General features: G+C 40.0%; 1 protein-coding gene across 4 annotated transcripts; it reads right to left on the bottom strand.

The window, feature by feature from the left end:
• Positions 1-8,834: 8,834 nt before the first annotated feature.
• Positions 8,835-18,507, bottom strand: LOC110142557 (dihydrodiol dehydrogenase 3). 4 transcript variants are annotated; one of them, XM_020901802.2, is made up of 9 exons: positions 18,388-18,506; positions 16,885-17,052; positions 15,529-15,645; positions 14,187-14,264; positions 13,635-13,757; positions 12,515-12,624; positions 11,486-11,651; positions 11,210-11,292; positions 8,835-9,030 (listed from the first exon to the last, which is right to left on the bottom strand). In XM_020901802.2, exons 1-9 carry the CDS (start codon positions 18,469-18,471, stop codon positions 8,988-8,990), a joined length of 972 nt encoding a protein of 323 aa, XP_020757461.1. In that variant the 5' UTR covers positions 18,472-18,506; the 3' UTR covers positions 8,835-8,987. The 4 variants fall into 4 exon arrangements, 3 of the variants coding, with proteins under 3 accessions (XP_020757461.1, XP_070328366.1, XP_070328367.1); XR_011489494.1 differs by lacking the exon at positions 11,486-11,651; XM_070472265.1 differs by lacking the exon at positions 15,529-15,645.
• Positions 18,508-22,473: the final 3,966 nt, after the last annotated feature.

The raw sequence follows: 22,473 nt of genomic DNA, 5'->3' as shown, positions 1-22,473 counted from the left end.
ACAGTGTTGAAGGGCATCCTAGGGAGGTGAGGTGGACTGTGATTTCCAGCAAGGGGAGGGACTCTGACAGCAGTGACTCAAGAAAAGCATTTATTATTCTTATTTTTTACTTGTTCTGTAGATTCTTTTGGATTTTCTTTGTTTTCCTTTTTTGCCCCCTCTGTTGTAGTTGTCAATTTTATTGGCACTAAGAAATTTAATTAAACTTTTGAGCTTTTTTTTTCCTTTTTCCTCAGTCACACTTTTTTATTGTTGTCATAAACCTCTACCTCTATGTTGGGCTTTTGCAGTTCTGTGGAGCTTTTCTCTTTTATTTTCTTTTCTCTTTTTTAAATTTTAATGTTTAATTTTTTAAACCTATTATTATTTTTTTCTACATTTATTCCTTTGTTTGCTTTTCCCACTGTTCTTCTCCCCTTTCAATTAATCTTTAATGTATAAAAATCTTCTTTATCTACCTCTATTTAACTTTGCATATATAGTCTTTTTCTTTTCTTTCTCTCCTTTCCTCTTAACATATTTGTTAGTTTTATTTTCATTGCTTTATTCCCCAATTGGCACCTTGCTTTAGTTTTGTTTTCCAGTTTGTGCTTTACTTAGTTTTGTTCTGGTAGATATAACTTTTGGTTTCCTTTGTTCACCGATCAATCTATTGTACTTAATTTTTGTTGGACTGTTTTGATTTTGCTTATGAGTGCATCTGTATATATGTATATTCAATCACATCTTCTATTGTTGTTATAAACCTCTGCCTCTACATTAATTTGCAGTTCTGTGGCATCCCCGCCCCTTTTTTCCTTCTTCCATTTTTTTCTCTTTTCTCATTTTTATAATTTTAATTTTTAATATTTTAAACCTATTTAAACCTATAATTTTTTCTACAATTATTCCTTCATTTGCCTTTCCTACTGTTCTTTTCCCCTTACAGTTAATCTTTAATGTATATAAATCTTCTTCATCTATATCTATTTAGCTTTGCATATCCTTTCTCTTCTTTCTTTCTTTTCTTCTCAACATATTTGATAGTTTTGTTTTCATTGCTTTATTCTCCACTTGGCACCTTGCTTTAGTTTCGTTTTCCAGTTTGTGCTTAAGTTATCTTTGTTCTTCTTAATGGGTAGATGCAATTTTTTATTTCCTTTGTTTCCTTTATTTCCTTTTATTGCCTTTATTTTTGCTTGAGTGTTTTCACTTTGTTCATGGGTGTATATGTATATATTCCATTATTTTAATGATTATTTGCCTGCTTTTGTAACTGCCATTTGTCTGGGGTTCATCTTTGGTTTCTCATTTTTGGATATTTGTTTTACTCTCCTTTAATGCCATAACAAACCACTTGTGGAGTCTTCATTCCTGACCAGAGATCAAACCCTGAGCCTTTTGAGTGGGAGCACTGACTCCAAGACCCTGGACTTCAGAGAACTGACCGTGGGGAGTGTCAGATAGTGAGGGCTCACACAGAGGAAACCACTTGAATACAAGATCAGGCATCACCCAACCACCAGTAGCACCCTGGGCAGGACGACTCATCTAAACAACAAACAAAGCAAAAACAAACCCAGTCATCAGTAGACAGGAGAACCACTTCACTCAGTCTTGCCTATCAGAGGAAAAACAAACAAACAAACAAAAATTCAGCACAAATCTCACCCTATATGAAGCTCACACAAACCACTGGACCAACCTTAGGAGGGCAGAAACCAAAAGGAAAAAAGAATTCAACCTTCTTCAAGGAAATAATTCAACTTTCCTTGAAGCCTGGGAAAAGGAGACCTCAAACACAACACCTTAAAAAAAAAAAAAAAGAAAAGAAAAGGCAGAGAACTGCTGCACAAATGAGGGAACAAACTAGAAACACAGAAGTCCAAAAAAATCAAGAGGAAATAGGAAAATTACCTGAAAAAGAATTCAGAATAATGATAGTAAAGATGGTCAGAAATCTTGAAAACAAAATGGAGAAAATGCAAGAATCAATTAACAAAGGCCTAGAAGAACTAGGGAATATAACAGAAGAAAAAAGATCTACAAAATCAACCTCAAACAATTAGAAAATGCCAATAGGAACATGCTGCTGCTGCTGCTTCGCTTCAGTCGTGTCCGACTCTGTGTGACCCCATAGACAGCAGCCCACCAGGCTCCCCCATCCCTGGGATTCTCCAGGCAAGAACATTGAATTGGGTTGTCATTTCCTTCTCCAATGTGTGAAAGCGAAAAGTGAAAGTGAAGTCGCTCAGTCATGTCCAACTCTTAGCGACCCCATGGACTGCAGCCCTCCAGGCTCCTCCATCCATGGGCAAAAGTACTCCATCTCCAGGCAAGAGTACTGGAGTGGGGTGCTATTGCCTTCTCCTCCATAGGAACATATATATCAATAATTACTTTAAATGTAAATGGATTAAATGCTCCAACCAAAAGATACAGCTTGGCTGAAGGGATACAAAAATAAGATCCATATATATGCTGTCTTCAAGAAATCCAGTTCAGACCTCAAGACACATATAGACTGAAAGTGAGAGGATTGGAAATATATATTCCATGCAAATGGGAAGCAAAAGTAAGCTGGAATAGCAATCCTCATATCAGACAAAATAGACCTCAAAATAAAGAAGATTACAAGAGATAAGGAAGGACTCTACATAATGATCAAGGGATCAATCCAAGAGGAAGACATAACAATTGTAAATATATATGCACCCAACATGGAGCACTTCAGTACATAAAACAAATACTAACAGATATAAAAGGAGAAATTGACAGTAACACAACAATAGTAGGAGACTTTAACACCCCACCCACACCAATGGGCAGATCATCAAAACAGAAAATTAATAAGAAAACACAAGTCTTAAATGATACATTAGATGAGATGGATCTCATTTTATCTTCAGGACATTCCATCCAAATGCAGAAGAATATACCTTCTTCTCAAGTGCACATGGAACATTCTCCAGGATAGACCACATCTTGGGTCACAAATCATGCCTCAGTAAATTTTTAAAAATTGAAGTTGTATCAAGCATCTCTTCCAACCACAATGCTATGAGACTAGATATTAATTACAAAAAAAAAAAAAAAAAAAGCTGCAAGAAACACAAACACATTGAGATTAAACAACACAAGTTTTGACAAGTCAAAACCTATAGGATGCAACAAAAGCAGTTCTAATAGGGAGTTTATAGCAATACAATCCTACCTCAAGAAACAAGAAAAACATCGAATAGACAACCTAACTTTACACCTAAAGCAACTGGAAAAAGAAGAAAAAAGCCCAAAATTAGTAGAAGGAAAGAAATCATAAAGATCCAAGCAGAAATAAATGAAAAAGAAATGAAAGAAACAATAGTAAAGATTAATATAACTAAAAGCTGGTTCTTTGAGAAGATAAAAAAAAAAAAAAAAAAATGGACAAACCCTTAGCCAGACTCATCAAGGGAAAAAGAGAGAAGACCTAAATCAACAAAATTAGAAGGAGAGGTTAGAACAGACAATGCAAAAATACAAAGGATTATAAGAGACAATTATGAACAACTATATGGCAATAAAATAGATAACCTGGAAGAAATGGACAGATTCTTAGAAAAATTCAATCTTCCAAGACTGAATCAGGAGGAAATAGAAATTATGAACAATCCAATTACAAGCACTGAAATTGAAGCTGTGATCAAAAATCTCCCAAAAAACAAAATCCCAGGACCTGATGGCTTCACAGGAGAATTCTATCAAAGATTTAGAGAAGAGCTAATGCCTGTCCTTCTAAAACTCTTTCAAAAAATTGCAGAGGAAGGAATACTTCCAAACTCATTCTACAAGACCACCATCACCCTGATACCAAAACCAAAGACAACACAAAAAAAGAAAACTATAAGCCAATATCACTGATGAATATAAATGCAAAAATCCTCAACAAAATTTTAGCAAACAGAATTCAGAAAAACAGCAAACAGCTCATACACCACGATCAAGTTGGGTTTATTCCAGGGATGGAAGGATTCTTCAATATATGGAAATCAATCAATGTGATACACCATATTAACAAATTGAAAGATAAAAACATGTGATAATCTCAATAGATGCAGAGAAAACCTTTGACAAAATTCAGCACCTATTTATGATTAAAACCCTTCAAAAAATAGACACAGAAGGAACCTACCTTAACATAGTAAAGGCCATACATGATAAGCCTACAGCAAACGTTATTCTCAGTGGTGAAAAACTGAAAGCATTCCCCCTAAGATCCCCTGATCCTAGATCCCCAAGACAAGGGTGTCCACTTCCTCTACTATTATTCAAAATAGTTCTGGAAGCCCTACCTACAGCAATCAGAGAACAAAAAGAAATAAAAGGAATCCAGATCAGAAAAGAAGTACAGCATTCACTGTTTGCAGATGACATGATACTGTACATAGAAAACCCTAAAGATAGTATCAGAAAATTACTAGAGCTAACGCTATGGGTTTTCCAGTAGTCATGTATGGATGTGCGAGTTGGACTATAAAGAAAGCTGAGAGCAGAAGAATTGATGCTTTTGAACTGTGGTGTTGGAGAAGACTCTTGAGGGTCCCTTGGACTGCAAGGAGATCCAACCAGTCCGTTCTAAAGGAGATCAGTCCTGGGTGTTCATTGGAAGGACTGATGTTGAAGCTGAAACTCCAATACTTTGGCCACCTAATGTGAAGAGCCGACACATTTGAAAAGACTCTGATGCTGGGAAAGATTGAGGGCAGGAGGAGAAGAGAGTGACAGAGGATGAGATGGTTGGATGGCATCACTAACTCAATGGCCATGAGTTTGGGTAAACTCCAGGAGTTGGTGATGGACAGGGAGCCCTGACATGCTGCAGTTCATGAGGTTGCAAAGAATTGGACACGACTGAGTGACTGAACTGAACTGAACTGAATCAGTGAATTTAGCAAGGTTGTAGGATACAAAATCAATACACAGAAATCCTTTGCATTTCTATATACTAACAATGAAAACTCTGAAAGAGCAATTAAGGAATCAATCCTATTCACCATTGCAACAAAAAAAATTAAATATCTAGGAATAAACTTACCTAAGGAGATGAAAGAACTGTACACAGAAAATTATAAGACACTAATGAAAGAAATCCAAGATGACATAAACAGATGGAGAGATATTCCATGTTCCTGGGTAGGAAGAATTAATACTGTGAAAATGATTATACTGCCAAATGCAATCTACAGATTTAGTGCAATCCTTTTCAAATTACCAATGGCGTTTTTCACAGAACTAGAACAAAAAATTTCACAATTCACATGGAAACAAAAAAGACCCCGAAAAGCCAAAGCAGTGAGAAAGAAGAATGGAGCTGGAGGAATCAAGCTTCCTGACTTCAGCTTATACTAAAAAGCTACAATCATTTAGACAATATGGTACTGGCACAAAAACAGAAATATAGACCAATGAAACAAGATAGAAAGTCCAGAAGTAAACCCATGCACCTATGGGTACCTTATTTTTGACAAAGGAGGCAAGAATATACAATGGGGCAAAGACAACCTCCTCAACAAATGTTGCTGGGAAAACTGTATAGCTACATGTAAAAGAATCAAATTAGAACACTTCCTAACACCATACACAATGGTAAACTCAAAATGGATTAAAAACCTAAATTAAGGCCAGAAACTATAAAACTCTTAGGGGGAAACATAGGCAGAATACTCCATGACATAAATCAAAGCAAGATCCTCTATGACCCACCTCCTAGAGTAATGGAAATTAAAAAAAAAAAAGTAAACAAGTGGGACCTGATTAAACTTAAAAGCTTTTGCACAGCAAAGGAAACTATAAGCAAGGTGAAAACACAACCTTCAGAATGGGAGAAAATAACAAATGAAACAATTGATAAAGGATCAATTTCCAAAGTATACAAGCAGCTCATACAATTCAATACCAGAAAAACAAACAACCCAATCAAAAAGTGGGGAAAAGACCTAAACATTCATTTCTCCAAAGAAGACATATAGATGGTTAACAAACATATGAAAAGATGCTTAACATAGCTCATTATTAGAGAAATGCAAATCAAAATTACAATGAGATATTACCTCACATCAGTCAGAATGGCCCTCTCAAAAAGTCTACGAACAATAAATGCTGGAAAGGGCGTGGAGAAAAGGGAAAACTTTTGCACTGTTGGTGGGAATGTAAATTGATACAGCCACTTTGGAAGACAGTGTGGAGATTCCTTAAGTGCTCAGGCCTGGTGCATTAGGAAGACCCAGAGGGATGGGGTGGAGAGGGAGGTGGGAGGGGGAACCGGGATGGGGAATACATGTAAATCCATGGCTAATTCATTTCAATGTATGACAAAAACCACTGCAATGATGTAAAGTAATTAGCCTCCAACTAATAAAAATAAATGGGAAAAAAAAAAAAAAACTAAGAATAAATGGTCTTTATCTTTCTGGCTTACTTCGCTCTGTATAATGGGCTCCAGTTTCATCCATCTTATTAGAACTGATTCAAATGAATTCTTTTTAATGGCTGAGTAATATTCCATGGTGTATATGTACCACAGCTTCCTCATCCATTCGCCTGCTGATGGGCATCTAGGTTGCTTCCATGTCCTGGCTATTATAAAGAGTGCTGCGATGAACATTGGGGTGCACGTGTCTCTTTCAGATCTGGTTTCCTCGGTGTGTATGCCCAGAAGTGGGATTGCTGGGTCATATGGCAGTTCTATTTCCAGCTTTTTAAGAAATCTCCACACTGCTAACACATATATATGGAATTTAGAAAGATGGTAACGATAACCCTATATGCAAAACAGAAAAAGAGACTCAGATGTATAGAACAGACTTGTGGACTCTGGGAGAAGGCGAAGGTGGGATGTTTCAAGGGAACAGTATCGAAACATGTATATTATCTAGGGTGAAACAGATCACCAGCCCAGGTTGGGTGCATGAGACAAGTGTTGGGGCCTGGTGCACTGGGAAGACCCAGAGGGATCAGGTGGAGAGGGAGGTGGGAGGGGGGACCGGGATGGGGAATACATGTAAATCCATGGCTAATTCATTTCAATGTATGACCAAAACCACTGCAATGATGTAAAGTAATTAGCCTCCAACTAATAAAAATAAATGAAAAAAAAAAAAAACTAGGAATAAAAGCACCATATGACCCAGCAATCCCACTCCTAGGAGTATACCCTGAGGAAACCAAAATTTAAAGAGACATATGTATCCCATTGTTCCCTGCAGCACTATTTACAATAGCCAGAACATGGAAGCAACCTAGATGTCCATCGACAGATGAATGGATAGGAAGTTGTGGTATATACACACAATGGAACATTACTCAGCCATAAAAAGGAAAATGTTTGAGTCAGTTCTAATGAGGTGGATGAACCTAGAACCTATTATACAGAGTGAAGTGAGTCATAAAAAGAAAGATAAATACCATAATCTAACACATATATACAAAATCTCAAAAAACGGTACTGAAGAAATTATTTACAGGGCAATAATGGAGAAATAGACATAGAGAATAGACTTATGGACATGGAGAGAGGGGAGGAGAGGGTAAGATGTATGGAAAGAGTAACATGGAAACTTACATTACCATACATAAAATAGATAGCTAATGGGAATTTACTGTGTGGCTCAGAAAACTCAAACAGGGGTTCTGCATCAACCTAGAGGGGTGGGATGGGAAAGAAGATGGGAGGTAGTTTCAAAAAGGGAGGGGATATATGTATACCTATGGCTGATTCATGTTGAGGTTTGACAGAAAACAGCAAAATTCTGTAAAGCAATTATCCTTCAATAAAAAATAAATTAATTAAAAAAACGCTGAGCATGGGCAGATGACTTAAAATTGGATAATTTGGTATGATTCACTGCTTTACAATAGGCAAAATATAATACTATAATTTTAAAATACTATGTCATAGCTTACCAAGATACTTAAGCTAAGCAAAAAATAAGTATGTAACCTATGTGTTGAAGATTATTTCAATTTATAAATAAATACACAAGGTGGCGCCAGTGGTAAAGAACCTGCCTGCCAATGCAGGAGATGCAAGAGACGCAGATTCAATCTCTTGATTCGGACCCACTCCAGTATTCTTGCCTGGACAATGCCATGGACAGAAGAGCCTCACAGGCTACAGTGCATAGGGTCGCCAAGAGCCAGACACGACTGAAGTGACTTAGCACGAACGCACACACGTTTGGAAAGGAAAATTACGAAGGTGTGAAATAAATTACGTATTTTGTGAAAAGACAAGATAAACTTCAGCAACAAAAATTCTTCCCTGCCCTTTGAACTTCTCTCTCCTCACTGTGAGTTGTGTGTCTGCATGACCCATGGATCAGACCTCCCCCATCAGAGGGAAGACCGGCTCAACCTTGAAAAGCAACATTCTCCCAGCATCAATAACACAGTTCCTTAAAAGAGAGCGTTCTATCTTGACCTTGTTAGGGGTTACAGGACCCGAAGCACGATGATGCTTAGATCTGGATTATGTACACTGTCAATAATATGTCATTTGATGTACAGCCTTCTTTCCAAAAACTTCCACTGTACCTAGACCTCTAATGGACAGAACAGTTTTCAGAACTTTCTGAGATGCTCTTCCTTGAAGGTATTAATCCTCATATTTAAATCAAATAAAATTTTCCATTTCTTTCTTAGGTCAACCGACTAATATTTCACTGACAAAGGAAAATGCACCAAAGTTAAGTATTACTAAATGGATTAATCACAGGTTAGCTTCATTTTCTAAACTTTCCCTTTTATTTTCTAAATTTTCTGTAGCTTACATGTATTATTTTAATTATTGGGAAAGACAAGAATCAATACTTTCAAGCTTTCACTATTTCATAAAATGTTTTTTAATAAAGGAAAGGCAAGTTTTTGAAATGGAAGACACTTCTTTTAAGTGCCTCTACCAAGTACAGAAATCCTCTTCACAGCCCTAGAGGCAAGATGTTCTGGTAGAATGCACGGTGTACAGCTCATAGTCAATATTCTTCAAAAAATGGATACTCAGGGTGACCAACACACCTGAAAGAGAAAGAGGAGTGTTACTTATTAAATCTGTCATGTTGTCATAGAGAGCTTGACTCTGTGTTGCAGTCAGGATGGGCTAACACTCTGAATCTACAAACATGTCCCTCCTTCTCCCCCAACAAGCACACATGCAGGTGTCTCCTTCATGTGCACACTGCCCCTGCACATCGAGTCACAATATCCACGTGTAATATTCACTCCACAGTGACAGGTAATTTGACCCAGGTTACAATTTATAAAAGGGCCCAAGAACTATGGCTAGGGGCTTCCCTGGTGGCTCAGTGGATAAGAATCCGCCTGCCAATCCAGGAGACACGGGTTCGATCCCTGGCCCAAGAATATCCCATATGCCATGGAACAACTTAGCCCATGCATCACAACTACTGAGCCTGTGTTCTAGAGCCCAGGGACCACAACTCCTGAAGCCCGTGCACCTTAGAGCTTGTGCTCCACAACAAGAGAAGCCACTGCAATGAGAAGCCCACGATGCACAACTACAGAGTAGCCTCTACTCACCGCAGCTAAAGAAAAAAGCCCATGCAGCAACAAAGATCCAGCACAGCCAAAAATAAATAATTTTTTAAAAAATTTAACGGTAGGGGAAGCTTTTTATAAATGAACGAAGGTAAAAGGTGGAGGTCATTTCAGCCACAGGTAGAACTTAGGACCCTAGATGATGAAAAGGAAAACCCTTAAGGAATTAGTTGATCTTTTTCACACAACATTCAGAAAATAACTACTGAAGCCAGGACACAGGGTGCCCCCAGTGAGGAACTTCTAATATAATGAAGAGATGCCACATTCATCTAAGTGATCATAACTATAGAATAAATCATTGTATAATTCATGAGAATGTTTATTGTTCATAATTAGCATTACCATTGTCTTCTGCTTCTTATGTTCTCATTTTTCTTTCTAAATTTGTCCTTTTCAATTCAATTCATTTAAGAATGTATTCTGAGCAATTACATGTCAAAAGAACTGTGCTGTTGACCTAAACCCACAAATATCAGTAAGTCTAGGCATTCACAGCTTAATGAAGGAACACAAAGAAATACACCTCAAAGGCTGAGAACAGAAAAGGATCCATCTTTTTCATTTATCAAGATACAGCTTTACAAGCAAGAGAGAGTTTTGAGGTCTTTCATTCAAAACTAAATGCTTGTTTTTTCACTAAATCGTATTTCCTTCTCTTTAAACTCCCTTTCAACTTCCTTGTGTTTGATTAGCCTTCTGTCTCTTCAGTCCTGACAACCACCTGTAGTAATTAGGCAGTTGAAATTCCATGGTACTGACTAAGTCAAAATCAAGGAGTTAGGGGCTCCCCATGGGATGGAGCCCTGCTGGAAAAGGCTACACTGGGGTGAATCTGGACTCAAAAAACCAGAGACCAGGTGATGTTACCTGAGTGTGCCCTGCCAAGGACATGGCCATCACTCACTGGAGGGTCAGTTAAGCTCATGATTTACTTGTAATTCATTTGGTGACATTATAATGATGAAGCAATGGGAATTGGAACAGGGGGGAAAAGGCCAATGAAGATATAAATTTGAAAGAAATGAATGATGGCTTGGTAAAGAAATGCCCATTAGGGAGAAAAGTGACTAGACTCTTGAGGGGGGAGAGGTGTTGAAGCAGGCCCACTGTGACCTCTCAGTACCCACACACACTGGCCTTTGTGGGCCCCTCCTTCATAAGAACATAAGCATGGCATTTTACAATTGTATTAGGATAAACATGAACATGCTAAAGGATGGATTCATTATTACATGGCAATCATTAATATAATCATTTCCCCCCGATGTAAAAAAGAATTGAAGGTGAAATATTTTCATAAGTCCTTAAAAGAATAGTGGGCTGAAAGCACTGTGCTGTCTGTGTCCACAGGGGCCTGGCCCATGAGAGGAGGTGCACCAGACACAGGGATGAGTGGCACAAAGTAGTGAATTCACCACCATGTCATCTCAGGGCTGGCCTGGGCCCCAATCACATTTCTGTTGGTCAGAGATGGAGCCTTGGAGGAAACCTCTGGTCTGAGTTCTGCAGGAAGTCCCTGGTTTACTCCTATGCTGGAAATTAGGACTGTCTCCCTAAAACTAAGCTTTGAAAAGCTTAGTTCCCTGTTGGACTGCCTGCTACAGAAAACTGTGTGAAACATCTGCAAATCACTTACAGTAGCACCTCATTATATCTTATATTGCTGTTGAGGCCATCAATTGCTTTCATGTCTTCTGGAGTCAGTTCAAAGTCAAACACCTGGAAGGAAGGAAGAATCACATTAACCTCTCCCCACAAGGAGCCAGTCTTCCCCTGGGGACTGGAGGACTTTGCAACTGGATGGGGACAAGAAGAGGGGACAGGGAAGCCGTATCTGTCCTCAGTTGGACAAAGAATGACCCTTGTGAAGGATATTCCTTAGGAGCTCTCTGCCCACAGCCCCACTCATCACCTGTATGTTCTCTTTGATCCGCTTCTTGTTGTAACTCTTGGCCAGAACCACAACCCCACGTTGTATCTGGTAGCGAAGGGCAACCAGAGCTGGGGTTTGCTTGTGTTTTTTGGCAATGGCAGAGAGAACCGGGTCCTCCAAGAGAAAGGGGAGGTTTGGGTTCACCCTGTAAGTAAATTCAGAAATGCTGAGGAGCTGAGACTTATTTGTGAGATGACTTCCCAAACAGACCAAGTAGGTCCACTCTAGACAGTGCTTCTCAAAGTGTGGTCCATGGACCAACATCATCAGCATCACTTGGGATCCTGTTAGAAATACAAATTCCATGGCTGAGCTGAAGACCAACTGCATCAGAACCGCAACTGTGTCACCTCCCATTCTGTGTTTACAGAGCTGTGCAGGTGATTTGGATGCATTTTTGAGTTAAGGCCAGTGCTGCCAAACAGGTGGATTTTATTTCTTTTTTACTTTTTTTCTTCTTTAACCACCATGAATAGAAAAAGAGGAGGAAAACACTAGGAATTTTTTTTTTAATTTTCACTTTTCTAGGGTATTGATCAAAATTGAATAGTCTCAAAATGAGAACAATTCATTTCACCATTAGTCTTCTATGGATGTTTTAGAAAAAATGCTTCACATTGGAATTTTTCTATCATGATAGATCTGGGAGTTGCATATTACTATCCCAATTTTAAACATAAGGTAAGTGAGGCTAGAAATGCATATTTTAAAAAATGTGTTCATTAGTTAATAGATAAGTAAATCAGGACATACACTTGTGTCTTTGGTCTCAAAGAGGAATTATATAGAGATTTTAATATGGACACTTGTTCCTAATGAAACTACAAGACTAATACAATGTAGAAAAATTGTCTGGGAGATGGGAAAATAGAAGAGAAGAATTCTTTCCCTCCTTCCCCTTTCTCCCCTCTGCCTATGAGAGTTATCTGAGTACTGTACGATTTAAACTATTTCATCAAAAATTGAATTTTAGGGAAACTCCTACTTGTCTTCAATAGGATTCAATACCATTCTTTTATTCGTTGGGATCCCAGAGCACCATAGGCAACAAGAACAATATCATGTGACTTGCAGAAATCCAACAGTTTGCTCTGGTTGAGATAAGGGTGACATTCCACCTGCAGAATGCCAACAAAGAAGAGTGTCAGATTATATGAAAAGGTAATATTAACAGGACAGAGGAAGATTAAAAGTTTAAAAGATGCTAAAGGGAAAACTACAACTTAAATGTAAACTGGCAATATCAACATCAAGAGAAAAATAGAGAAAATTGTGTTTATATAGTTAACTTTATGATAGACACGGGTGGGAGAACCAATCCAAGATGGAGAAAATCACAAAGTTGGCTCTACATTTGAGTAAATGTTTCAGAGTAAATATTTCATCTAGTGTTAGCATCACCATGATCCCTTACCTTCACCCTCAAACCTGGATGATTTTCATCATCTCCAGTACATTTTTCTGTACTGTGCTGCCTGTTTCTGTACTGTACTCATAAATGCCAAGACACCAAGACTAAGGATTCAGTCATTCAAACCCCATACAAACTCTGAAACCCATCTTATATGACTTTTCTTTGGCGGTGGTGGTTTAGTTGTTAGGTCCTGTCCAACTCTTGCAACCCCCATGAACTGTACCCCGCCAGGCTCCTCTGTCCATGGGATTTCCCAGGCAAGAATACTGGAGTGAGTTGCCTTTTCCTCATCCAGGGGATCTTCCTGACCCAGGGAGGGAGACTTCTTCTCCTTCAGTGCAGGCAGAGTCTTTACTGATGCTCCACTTGGGAAACTCATATGTTCATTGTCTTTCTTCCTGTACACAGTTCCCTCTGAGCACTTTCACATCAATTTCTGGTCATGCTTTCAGCTCAGGAAAACATCTCCTTCCTTTAGTTCTGCAGGTCTAGTCTAACCCCCTTCACCTCCATTACCTTCCCTCAGTCCCCACCACAGTTTAACAGGAAGGTCTCCCACATTTTCGACCCAGACATTATCAGACACAGATACCATTGTGGGTCCTATTCTCTAAAGTCTTCTGCCCACAAAAGAGGGGAGGACAGACAGACATCAGGCTCCAGGGCAAGAAGGAGGTTCTGAAGAGCAGGAGGGAGAGGAGCTGAGCTGCTCACCTGGTTGCAGACGGGCTTGTACTTGAGCCCCGGCTTGTTCAGAATCTTCTCCAGCTGCTTGTGGTTGAAGTTGGACACCCCAATGGACTTGGTCAGCCCTGCATCCTTACACTTCTCCAGGGCCTGGGGGGGAGGGGTGGTGAACAGTCATGAACAGTCACTTGGAATGGGCAATAAAACAAGAATAAAAGCTGAGAAACAATCTGTAAAAAATGTCTTCTCTCAAGAATTAGCATTGATTATAAGGAAGGAAAAGGGGGAAGAAGGTAATGACACAAGAAGAATTACCATCTCCTCTTAAGAAAAACCTCAGAGAAGACATATCACACAGAAGAAAATAGATATTTGTCTTACTGGCCAAAATTCTCCTGCTCTATTCCTCTCTGTGAACATTTCAGCAATGGTTTCCTCTCCCACAACCCTAGCATCACAAGCCTTAGATTCATGAACTGCTGAGTCTGATGGTTCACAGCCCATTCTCACAGGTGGAAGAAAGGAAGGAGGTGCCCCCTCTCCTCGTTCCTCCCCTGGTTCTCTCCTCCTCAGACTCACCTCCCACGTGTGACAGAGATCGACTGAGTCAAATATTGGTTTTCCATTTTCATCTCTTGGGAAAAATGCCTCCCCTGGCTGGAATGGAAGCAGTCATTTTAGAGATGTCACAAAGTAATTTCTCCACATTTAGCCAGCCTGCCAGGCACCAGGGATTAAAACTTCATGAAGTAGGTTTACAAGTTTCTAGATACTAATATTTGCAGTGATTGCATATGGAGTTGTAAGCAATGACTTTAGAGGGAGGCTTATTCTAATCTTTTATACATACTATCTGTTGTAATAAATATAATTTTTCTAGATCTTAATAGGATTCATAGTATCTTATGTGAATTTTGTTTGTTTCCTGTACTTGCCTCTTTTGAAATGCCTCTTTTGAGCTGGGAATGGCAGTACGCTACATGGCCTTATTTCCAGAATAAAAATTGCAACCTTGACCTAGGCTAGATAATCAGACTTCCTTTTCCCTCTGAGCATCTGATTCCCTAGGGCAGGCATGTGAACTAGCAAGGCTCCCCTTAAGTTGATATGGAATGTGGACGATCCTGACATGCTTTCAAATGTTCATGACCATGAGCTTTCAGCTGTCCCAAGGCCATATTTGCCACCAATGGAAAATGTTCAGTAAAAGTAAAGCAAACCTAGAGGATTGCCTTGATAAAGGTTTTTGTTGCTGTTGTTATTGTTGTTGTTTTAAAAAGACATTTCTGAGGAATACTGCAAATCCTTAGATCTCCATGGTTGGGACCTATCATCTACATAGTTTTCCAAGCTATTTTGCATCAGATGGCTAGAGTAGATTTCTATAACTCAAAATCAAGAGTTCTACATGATACATCTCTTAGTGGTTGAGTGCAGTCTACAAACATCATGAAAACAGACATTAGTGTAGGCAAGGCTTCCCAAGTCCCTATAAAGGCTTGGAGGTTTAGGTTTACCCAGAAAGAGCACTACCAAATCTGCTTAACTTGAAAGAGCAGATAAACTCATCATGTTCAATGTAAGGCAGTGTCAAGCTCACCATGGCTGCACCAAACTCTGGATTCATGAAATCCCCAGAGACTCAAGCATTATAATCTTGACTGTGTGTTGAACTTGCCTACTTTTATTTTCACAGGTTTTTGAGTCAGGTTATTTAACTCCTTTCTCTGGGAGGCAGGTAACATATTCAAAGAAACTCAGTAAAAAGATGATCACAAATGATTATTTGGGAGGATTCTACTGTAGTGGGGGCTTCCCTACAACCTACTAAAAAATCTTGTCAACCATCCATGCAAGTTTATAAGCATTCTGAGGCAAGAAAAAATATATATGTGATTGATTTTAAAAATAGATTGCCAACCTTCAGAGCCACTGGAAAATGAATAATATAGAGATCGACATAGTCCAGTTGAAGATTATTCAGTGACTTTTCCAAGGCTGGTCGGACCAACTCTGGACGAAGGGAAGTGGACCAAAGCTGCAGAGGTTAAACAATAGAAACTGTGTTAAATTAATTCTTTAGGTAATTTTGTGAGGGGCATACAGGGCCCTAAGTGTGAGTCTGGAGAGATCTTAGTTCCCTAGTTAGGGATGGAACCCAGGCTCATGGCAATAATACACTGAGTCCTAACCACTGGACCCTCAGGGAATTCCAATACTTCAGGTAATATTTTTTTCTTCTTTTATCTAATATTTAGACTTTTGGGGGCTTCCCTGGTGGCTGAGACAGTAAAGAATATGCCTGCAATGCAGGAGACCCAGGCTTGATCCCTGGGTTGGGAAGTCCCCTGGAGAAGGGAATGGTAACCCACTCCAGTATTCTTACCTGGAGAATTCCATGGATAGAGAAACCTAGCAGGCTATGTCCATGGGGTCACAAAGAGATGGACACAACTGATGGGCTATGCCTAACACTTCAGACATTTTTACTGATTAAAACAAATGACCTCAAGAAAGATGCTCATTTTCCTTTTGAGGTCCTTTTTGATCTAACTTACCCATGTAAGCTTTATTATTTGCTTAAATTATCATCAGTTGAATCAGACGGGTTCTTATATCAGTCACAATGGAGTGAAATGGAGGAAGAGATAAAGAGAATTATTGAAAAATTACCATGTTCATCATCTGAATTATGTTTGATAAAACATGAAACCTGCTCACAAACTTGTTCTAACTGGATCAAACAATCATATCTCTCAGAATTAATTAATATCTTTCTGTTTGCATAACTGTAGGGAAAAGACCTTGAACATATTAACATGGACAGAAGATAAGTCAAGACACTTTGGCTAGATCTTGTGTGATACATAAAGTGCCTGTCCTAATGCTCCCATACTGACAGATCTAAGAACTGATTCAGAATGAGAAGAAATTCTAGAAAGTCTTCCAGGTGATAAGGAAAGCTATAATCTGATAACTGTTCTGTCTGATTCGTTCACCCACACTAAATCACGTTGCTCTAGTATAGGCTCAGAGAAGCAAGTGGCTAATTTAAAATTAAAATTTGAACACACCGATGATGAGAAGGATATAATCACTCTTCCTTTGCTGGGGGAGTATGGATTGGTGGAGAAGGATATTAGATTTAATATATAAATATGTGTGAAAAAAGTTGTAGCAACAAGCACCATTGACCAAACAACTACTGATACTATTACCTAATTGTCCCCTGCACACAATCACTTACACACATGTGCACACACAAAACACACAGCACCTTTGAAGTGTAGAATATGTCTTCTCTCTTCACAGTGCCATTGGCAATCTTGCTTCGAATGGCCTGGCCAACCTGCTCTTCATTTCGGTATAAATGAGCACTGTCAATATGGCGGAACCCAGCCTCTATAGCAAATTTGGTGACCTCCAGAGCTTCACTCTCAGGAACCTACATAAGCAAAAAATGTACAAGTTAAACATCCACATGATTAAGAGATTGCTAAGGCCCAGGTTGACCTTCCCAAGAACCCACTTTTTTGTGTGCCTTTGGTTAGTTCTGTATGTGTGGTGATGTACCCATGACGGTTTCCCTGAACATTGTTGTTCCTTAGTCACCAAGTCGTGGCCAACTCTTTGAGACCTCAGAGACTACAGCATGTCAGACTTCCCTGTCTTTCACTATCTTCTGGAGTTTGCTCAAACTCACGTTAATTGGGTCAGTGATGTCATCCAACCATCTCATCGTCTATTGTCTGCTTCATTTCTAGTAAGTAACTAAACAGACATGCAGAAACATTTAACACCAGGCAATCAGTGGTTGATTGCTGGCATCAGATGATCCCAAGTCCACTTCAAGTTTCAGAGATTTGTTGGAAGAAATCATAAGATTCAGGATAAGATTGTAGTCATGGATATGATTTATACTCTGAGATGTCTGAAGCAAAATCAATAAAGATATAAGTGATCTGGTAAAAGTATCAAGAAAGCAGGTGAAAGCTATTGAGACCTTTGTTTACCAGTGAAGCCACACAGAATACACTAAATAAAAACTGTATCTATTCAAGGTGTACAAAGCTATGTTCTCATAGAAGATCCATTGTTGATGATCACCAACACTCCTCTTATGACCAAGCACTGAAAATTATACTTTAATAAAAACACATTATGACACCCAAGGAAACATTGCAAAAACCTTGCCTGTAAGACTGTAGCTTATGCCCTCAGATGACACTATAATTTCCATTAGAAGAAGTTTCCAAACAGAAACAGAAGTACAGGCAAAACACAGCTGGAGTGTCTTGCCTAGCACCAAGCAGGCACTCCACTGTAGAAAATAAATTGTCTCCCATTAGTTTTCAGTCACCTCATTTTTGAGAACTTTTACCTTAAATATTTCTCTGGGTCATGTCTTTTCAGACAGAGCAAAGAATTTTTTATCTAATTAAATACACAGAGAAACCCCATCATTGCAATCCCCCTCAAAGTAAAGCAGTTGACAGTGTTCTTGACAGCCAATCCTCACCTCTTCTGCCAAGCTGGGAAAGAGGCAGAAACTGGAGGGGAACCCAGAGTAATCTGCAGATAAGCACACCCTCAGATCCTGATGCAGAGTGAAGACTGGATGCTCTCTCCGCTTTCACAGGGCATGGTTCTAGCTTGGTTAGTGGAACCTCGTGATCCTCCCAGAGTCACACAGAAGCTCAGTGCTTGACAACCCAAGTCCCTTCCTCTCATGTTACATTCACTTACTATTTATATCTCAACCCACAGCCACTACTGTTACCTCTGGAGGTGCAAACGTTCCAAATCCCAGGACAGGAATGAAGTGGCCATCATTAAGCTTCACTCTCTGACCTTTGGGATCCATTGCTTGTTGCTCCTCTGAGTAAGCAGACTGATTTTTTTCTTCTGCCTTCAGAAGTTATAAATAACAGGAAGTTAACACCCCAGCTGACTGTCCAATGTTAGCAGACACACTGTAGGAGGAGAACGATTAAGCAAGTATTTAGGGTAATAGGGTAAGAGGAGTATTTAGCCACTTAGCTTGTTTGTTTTTTCATATCAGAATTTCTTAAGTTATACAGTGATGAGATGTGCAGAACAATTATTGACCGTATGTTACACAGAAACCTCCAATGCCAGTCATTTCATTTTTCTAATTAAGAAGCCCACTCTTGATCAAACATCCTTTGAAACAACTATCTTGTAGTACATACAAACACAAGTCACACAATTTGAAAGAATGCTTCATAAGCATTTTTCAAAATGTAATCCCTTAATAAAGAATAAAAATACCAAATGAAAACAAGCTGCCTTTTTATATTTCTCACCAGTAAAATTATTTTTCTTTACAGACCTGTACTGGTGGAGGTTTAATTGCTAAGTCCTGTCTGACTCCTTTACAACCCCATGGACTGTAGCCTAAGAGACTACTCTGTTCATGGAATTTCCCAGCAAGAATACTGGAGTGGGTTGCCATTTACTATACCACAGGAAATTCCTGACCCAGGGATCTAACTCACATCTCTTAAACTCCTGCATTGACAGGCAGATTCTTTAACACTGAGCCACCTGGGAAGACCTTACAGATCTGACAATGGTAAAATCCTGAAAAGGATACCAAAATCAGACATTTGGCAATATGTTTATAGGAGATTAAGTATTAATAATTATTGGATACCATGTGCAGTGTGCAAACAGACTCTGTGTGTTTATACCATGGACTTTGTTACATAACTTTTAAAGAACATTCATAATGTAGCTGACAAATATTTATATAATTTACTATCCTGCTCAACATTATTCATAAAAGGAAAACCTATGAACAACTGAAATTGCAACAAATTTGAGAAGAGTAAGGGAAATCATGATATAGTACAAGGAGATTTTGTGAAGGAAAATACAGTTTAACACATAGAGTGATATCCACAAAATAGTGAGCTAGAAGGAGTGAAGTTTCCCTTGGAGAGGAAAGTATGGGAACAGAAAGCAGCTGGAAATGTCACAGGCATTCTGGGAAACAATCAAACAAATATCTGCAGCAACAAAGTGAACACACAACTAGGAAAGATCCAAAACTGTGGAAGGACATTTCCATGTGTTTTTATTCACATTCACCTCTCTGCTGACTTGTACAGCGGTGTCTTGATCTATAAACGGCAGCAACTCAACACCCAGTTGCCTCCCTCAAAACAAACTGATGAGAGAAATCCTTATGTGCAAAGTTCTCATCTACTTTGGGGCTAACTGAAGACTGGTGTCCATTTCACTTAACTCTGAGCTTAAACTGAAAAGCAGCTGGGGTGGCTCATTATAAGCTTCAGAGGGATTTATATATGTGGGGACAGGGACAAGGGAGTAACGGTGGAGACATAAGACTAGACCATGCAAAACACTGCATATAAAGGGTGTGGATCTGGGGGATAGTAAGGCATTCAAAAACAGTCATAAATTTCCCAGAAACAGAGTCATTCATGGGTCAGCTATGTTGCTGAATCAGAAATGAACTCAGCTGCAGATGACACCACGCTTATGGCAGAAACTGAAGAAGAACTAAAGAGCCTCTTGATGAAAGTGAAAGAGGAGAGTGAAAAAGTTGATTTAAGGCTCAACATTCAGAAAACTAAGATCTTGGCATCCAGTCCCATCATTTCATGACAAATAGATGGGGAAACAGTGGCTGATTTTATATTTTGGAGCTCCAAAATCACTGCAGATAGTGACTGCAGCCATGAAATTAAAAAACACTTACTCCTCGAAAGGAAAGTTATGACCAACCTAGACAGCATATTAAAAAGCAGAGACATTGCTTTGCCAACAAAAGTCCATCTAGTCAAGGCTATGGTTTTTCAAGTAGTCATGTATGGATGTGAGAGTTGGGCTATAGAGAAAGCTGAGTGCTGAAGAATTGATGCTTTTAAACTGTGGTGTCGGAGAAGACTCTTGAGAGCTCCTTGAACTGCAATGAGACCAAATAAATCAGTCCATCCTAAAGGAAATCAGTCGTGAATATTCGTTGGAAGTACTGATTCTGAAGCTGAAACTCCAATCCTTTGGCCACCTGATGCAAAGAGCTGACTCATTTGAAAGACCCTGATGCTGAGAAAGATTGAAGGAGGGAGGAGGAGGTGACGACAAAGGATGAGATGGTTGGACCGCATCACCGACTCAATGGACATGAGTTTGAGCAAACTCCGGGAGTTGGTGATGGACAGGAAGGCCTGGCATACTGCAGTCCATGGGCTTGCAAAGAGTCAGACACAACTGAGCAACTGAACTGAACTGAACTGCCCTTAGTTTCCTGTTGGACTGACCCCAGGACCAGGCACATGCCATGCCACCTAGTGAAGGACAATCAGGATGTGGTACAAATCTGCAAACTGTATGTGTGTTGTGGTTTTCCAAGTACCAAGTCATGAACATACAGAGGAAGAGAGAGAAAAGGCATACAATAAAGAAAGGTGAAACAAGAAAGCTAAAAAAAGAGACAGAGTGGAAAAAGAGAGAATGACATGAGCTATGAAACTGTTGTTGTTATTGTTTAGTTGGCTAAGTCAAAACCTCTCTTTTGCGACACCATGGACGGTAGCCCTACAGGTTTCTCTGTCCATGGGGTTCTCCAGGCAAGAATACTGGAGTGGGATGCCATTTCCTTTTCCAGTGGATCTTCCTCGACCTGAGATCCAACCTGCATCTACTGCATTGGCAGGCAGATTCTTTACCACTGCCCTATCTGGGAAGCCTGATCCATGAAAGGAAGAAAAGAAATCAGCACCAACTCTTCCTGAACAATCACGGGAGCCACACTTAGCGAACAGTGAGTGTCACACACTGTCCTGGGGAGGAGCTCCAGGTGGGCAAGAGGACACTGAACTCAGCTCCCCCAGGAGCACGTCAGGGTCACATCTCACAAAAACACATGACACCAGCAGGAAGCCTTGTCCATACCAGGATATAAAGAACTGTTCTCACAGAGCTGGGTGGGAAAGAAAGAGAAGCCAGCAGATCAGAACTGAGCTCCAGGGAGGGCCCCAAATGAGAAGAAGGGATAGGGACTCAGAGGTCCTCCCTGGAGAGACCCGTGCACACCGTGCACTGGGCACCACAGCTCTGGGACAACCCCGGGAGTTAGCAACCCCACAGCTGCTGTGAACCCAGGGGGACCCACAGGAGGCCCGGAAGCCTGACTCCTATCCTGAGACATGCACCCGCTTCTGCTCCTAGAACAGGCTGAGGGGACGGCAGGACACTGCCCAGGACTAGGCAGGTTTTACTGGGCAGCCCATGTGCCCCCTGGCCCACAAATGCCCCCTCAGCACCTCTGGATCCAGTTCACTCTCCATGGGGCAAGGGCTGCCCATGCTGGGCAGAGTGGGCTGTGGTGGGTAAAGATCCTGCTCAGACCAGCAGGATGTCTGGATGGGGCAGGGTGGCCATCAGAGAGGGGACTGAGGAGCAATGTTCTGGAAATACCCTTCTCCATTTCCCTCACAGTAAAGTCCTTTAAAAGCCTATGTGAAAAGGACCCCCTGCCCCACCAGCTCTCTGATTTGCCTTTAGCTCCTGTCTCCCCACCCCACTGAACTCCACCCACATCAGCAGACTTGCTGGCCCTTAAATGTTCCATGAACACTCTTCCTTCCTGGAATAAGCATTTCCTGTTCCAGAAAAATGCAGGGAGCCACTGTCTCTGTATTTTAAGGCTGTTTTGTACAAAGGAAAAGCTGTGTGGAATGAAGTGTAGTTGATGCCTCTGTCTAACAGAAGTACAGAAATGGGAGAGTTGTGCAGAATTATCTCAACAGACACTACCCATTTCTAACAGTTAAATTCTCCTGATATCATTCACGGTCTCATTCTCCATGAGACT

The sequence above is a fragment of the Odocoileus virginianus genome, chromosome 9 (genome assembly GCF_023699985.2).
Source record: "Odocoileus virginianus isolate 20LAN1187 ecotype Illinois chromosome 9, Ovbor_1.2, whole genome shotgun sequence".
Taxonomy (NCBI): Eukaryota; Metazoa; Chordata; class Mammalia; order Artiodactyla; family Cervidae; genus Odocoileus; species Odocoileus virginianus.
This window is presented reverse-complemented; position numbering and strand designations above follow the sequence as displayed.

What these genes read in the sequence shown, in the direction of transcription:
- LOC110142557 (XM_020901802.2), bottom strand. Translation starts at nt 18,471, where the DNA reads ATGGATCCCAAAGGTCAGAGAGTGAAGCTTAATGATGGCCACTTCATT. An exon ending in ATTTTCCAGTGGCTCTGAAG is followed by an intron (nt 14,265 to 15,528) that starts GTTGGCAATCTA and finishes CTTCCATTCCAG; the next exon opens with CCAGGGGAGGCATTTTTCCC. An exon ending in AGATATAATGAGGTGCTACT is followed by an intron (nt 9,031 to 11,209) that starts GTAAGTGATTTG and finishes TTTCTCTTTCAG; the next exon opens with GTGTGTTGGTCACCCTGAGT.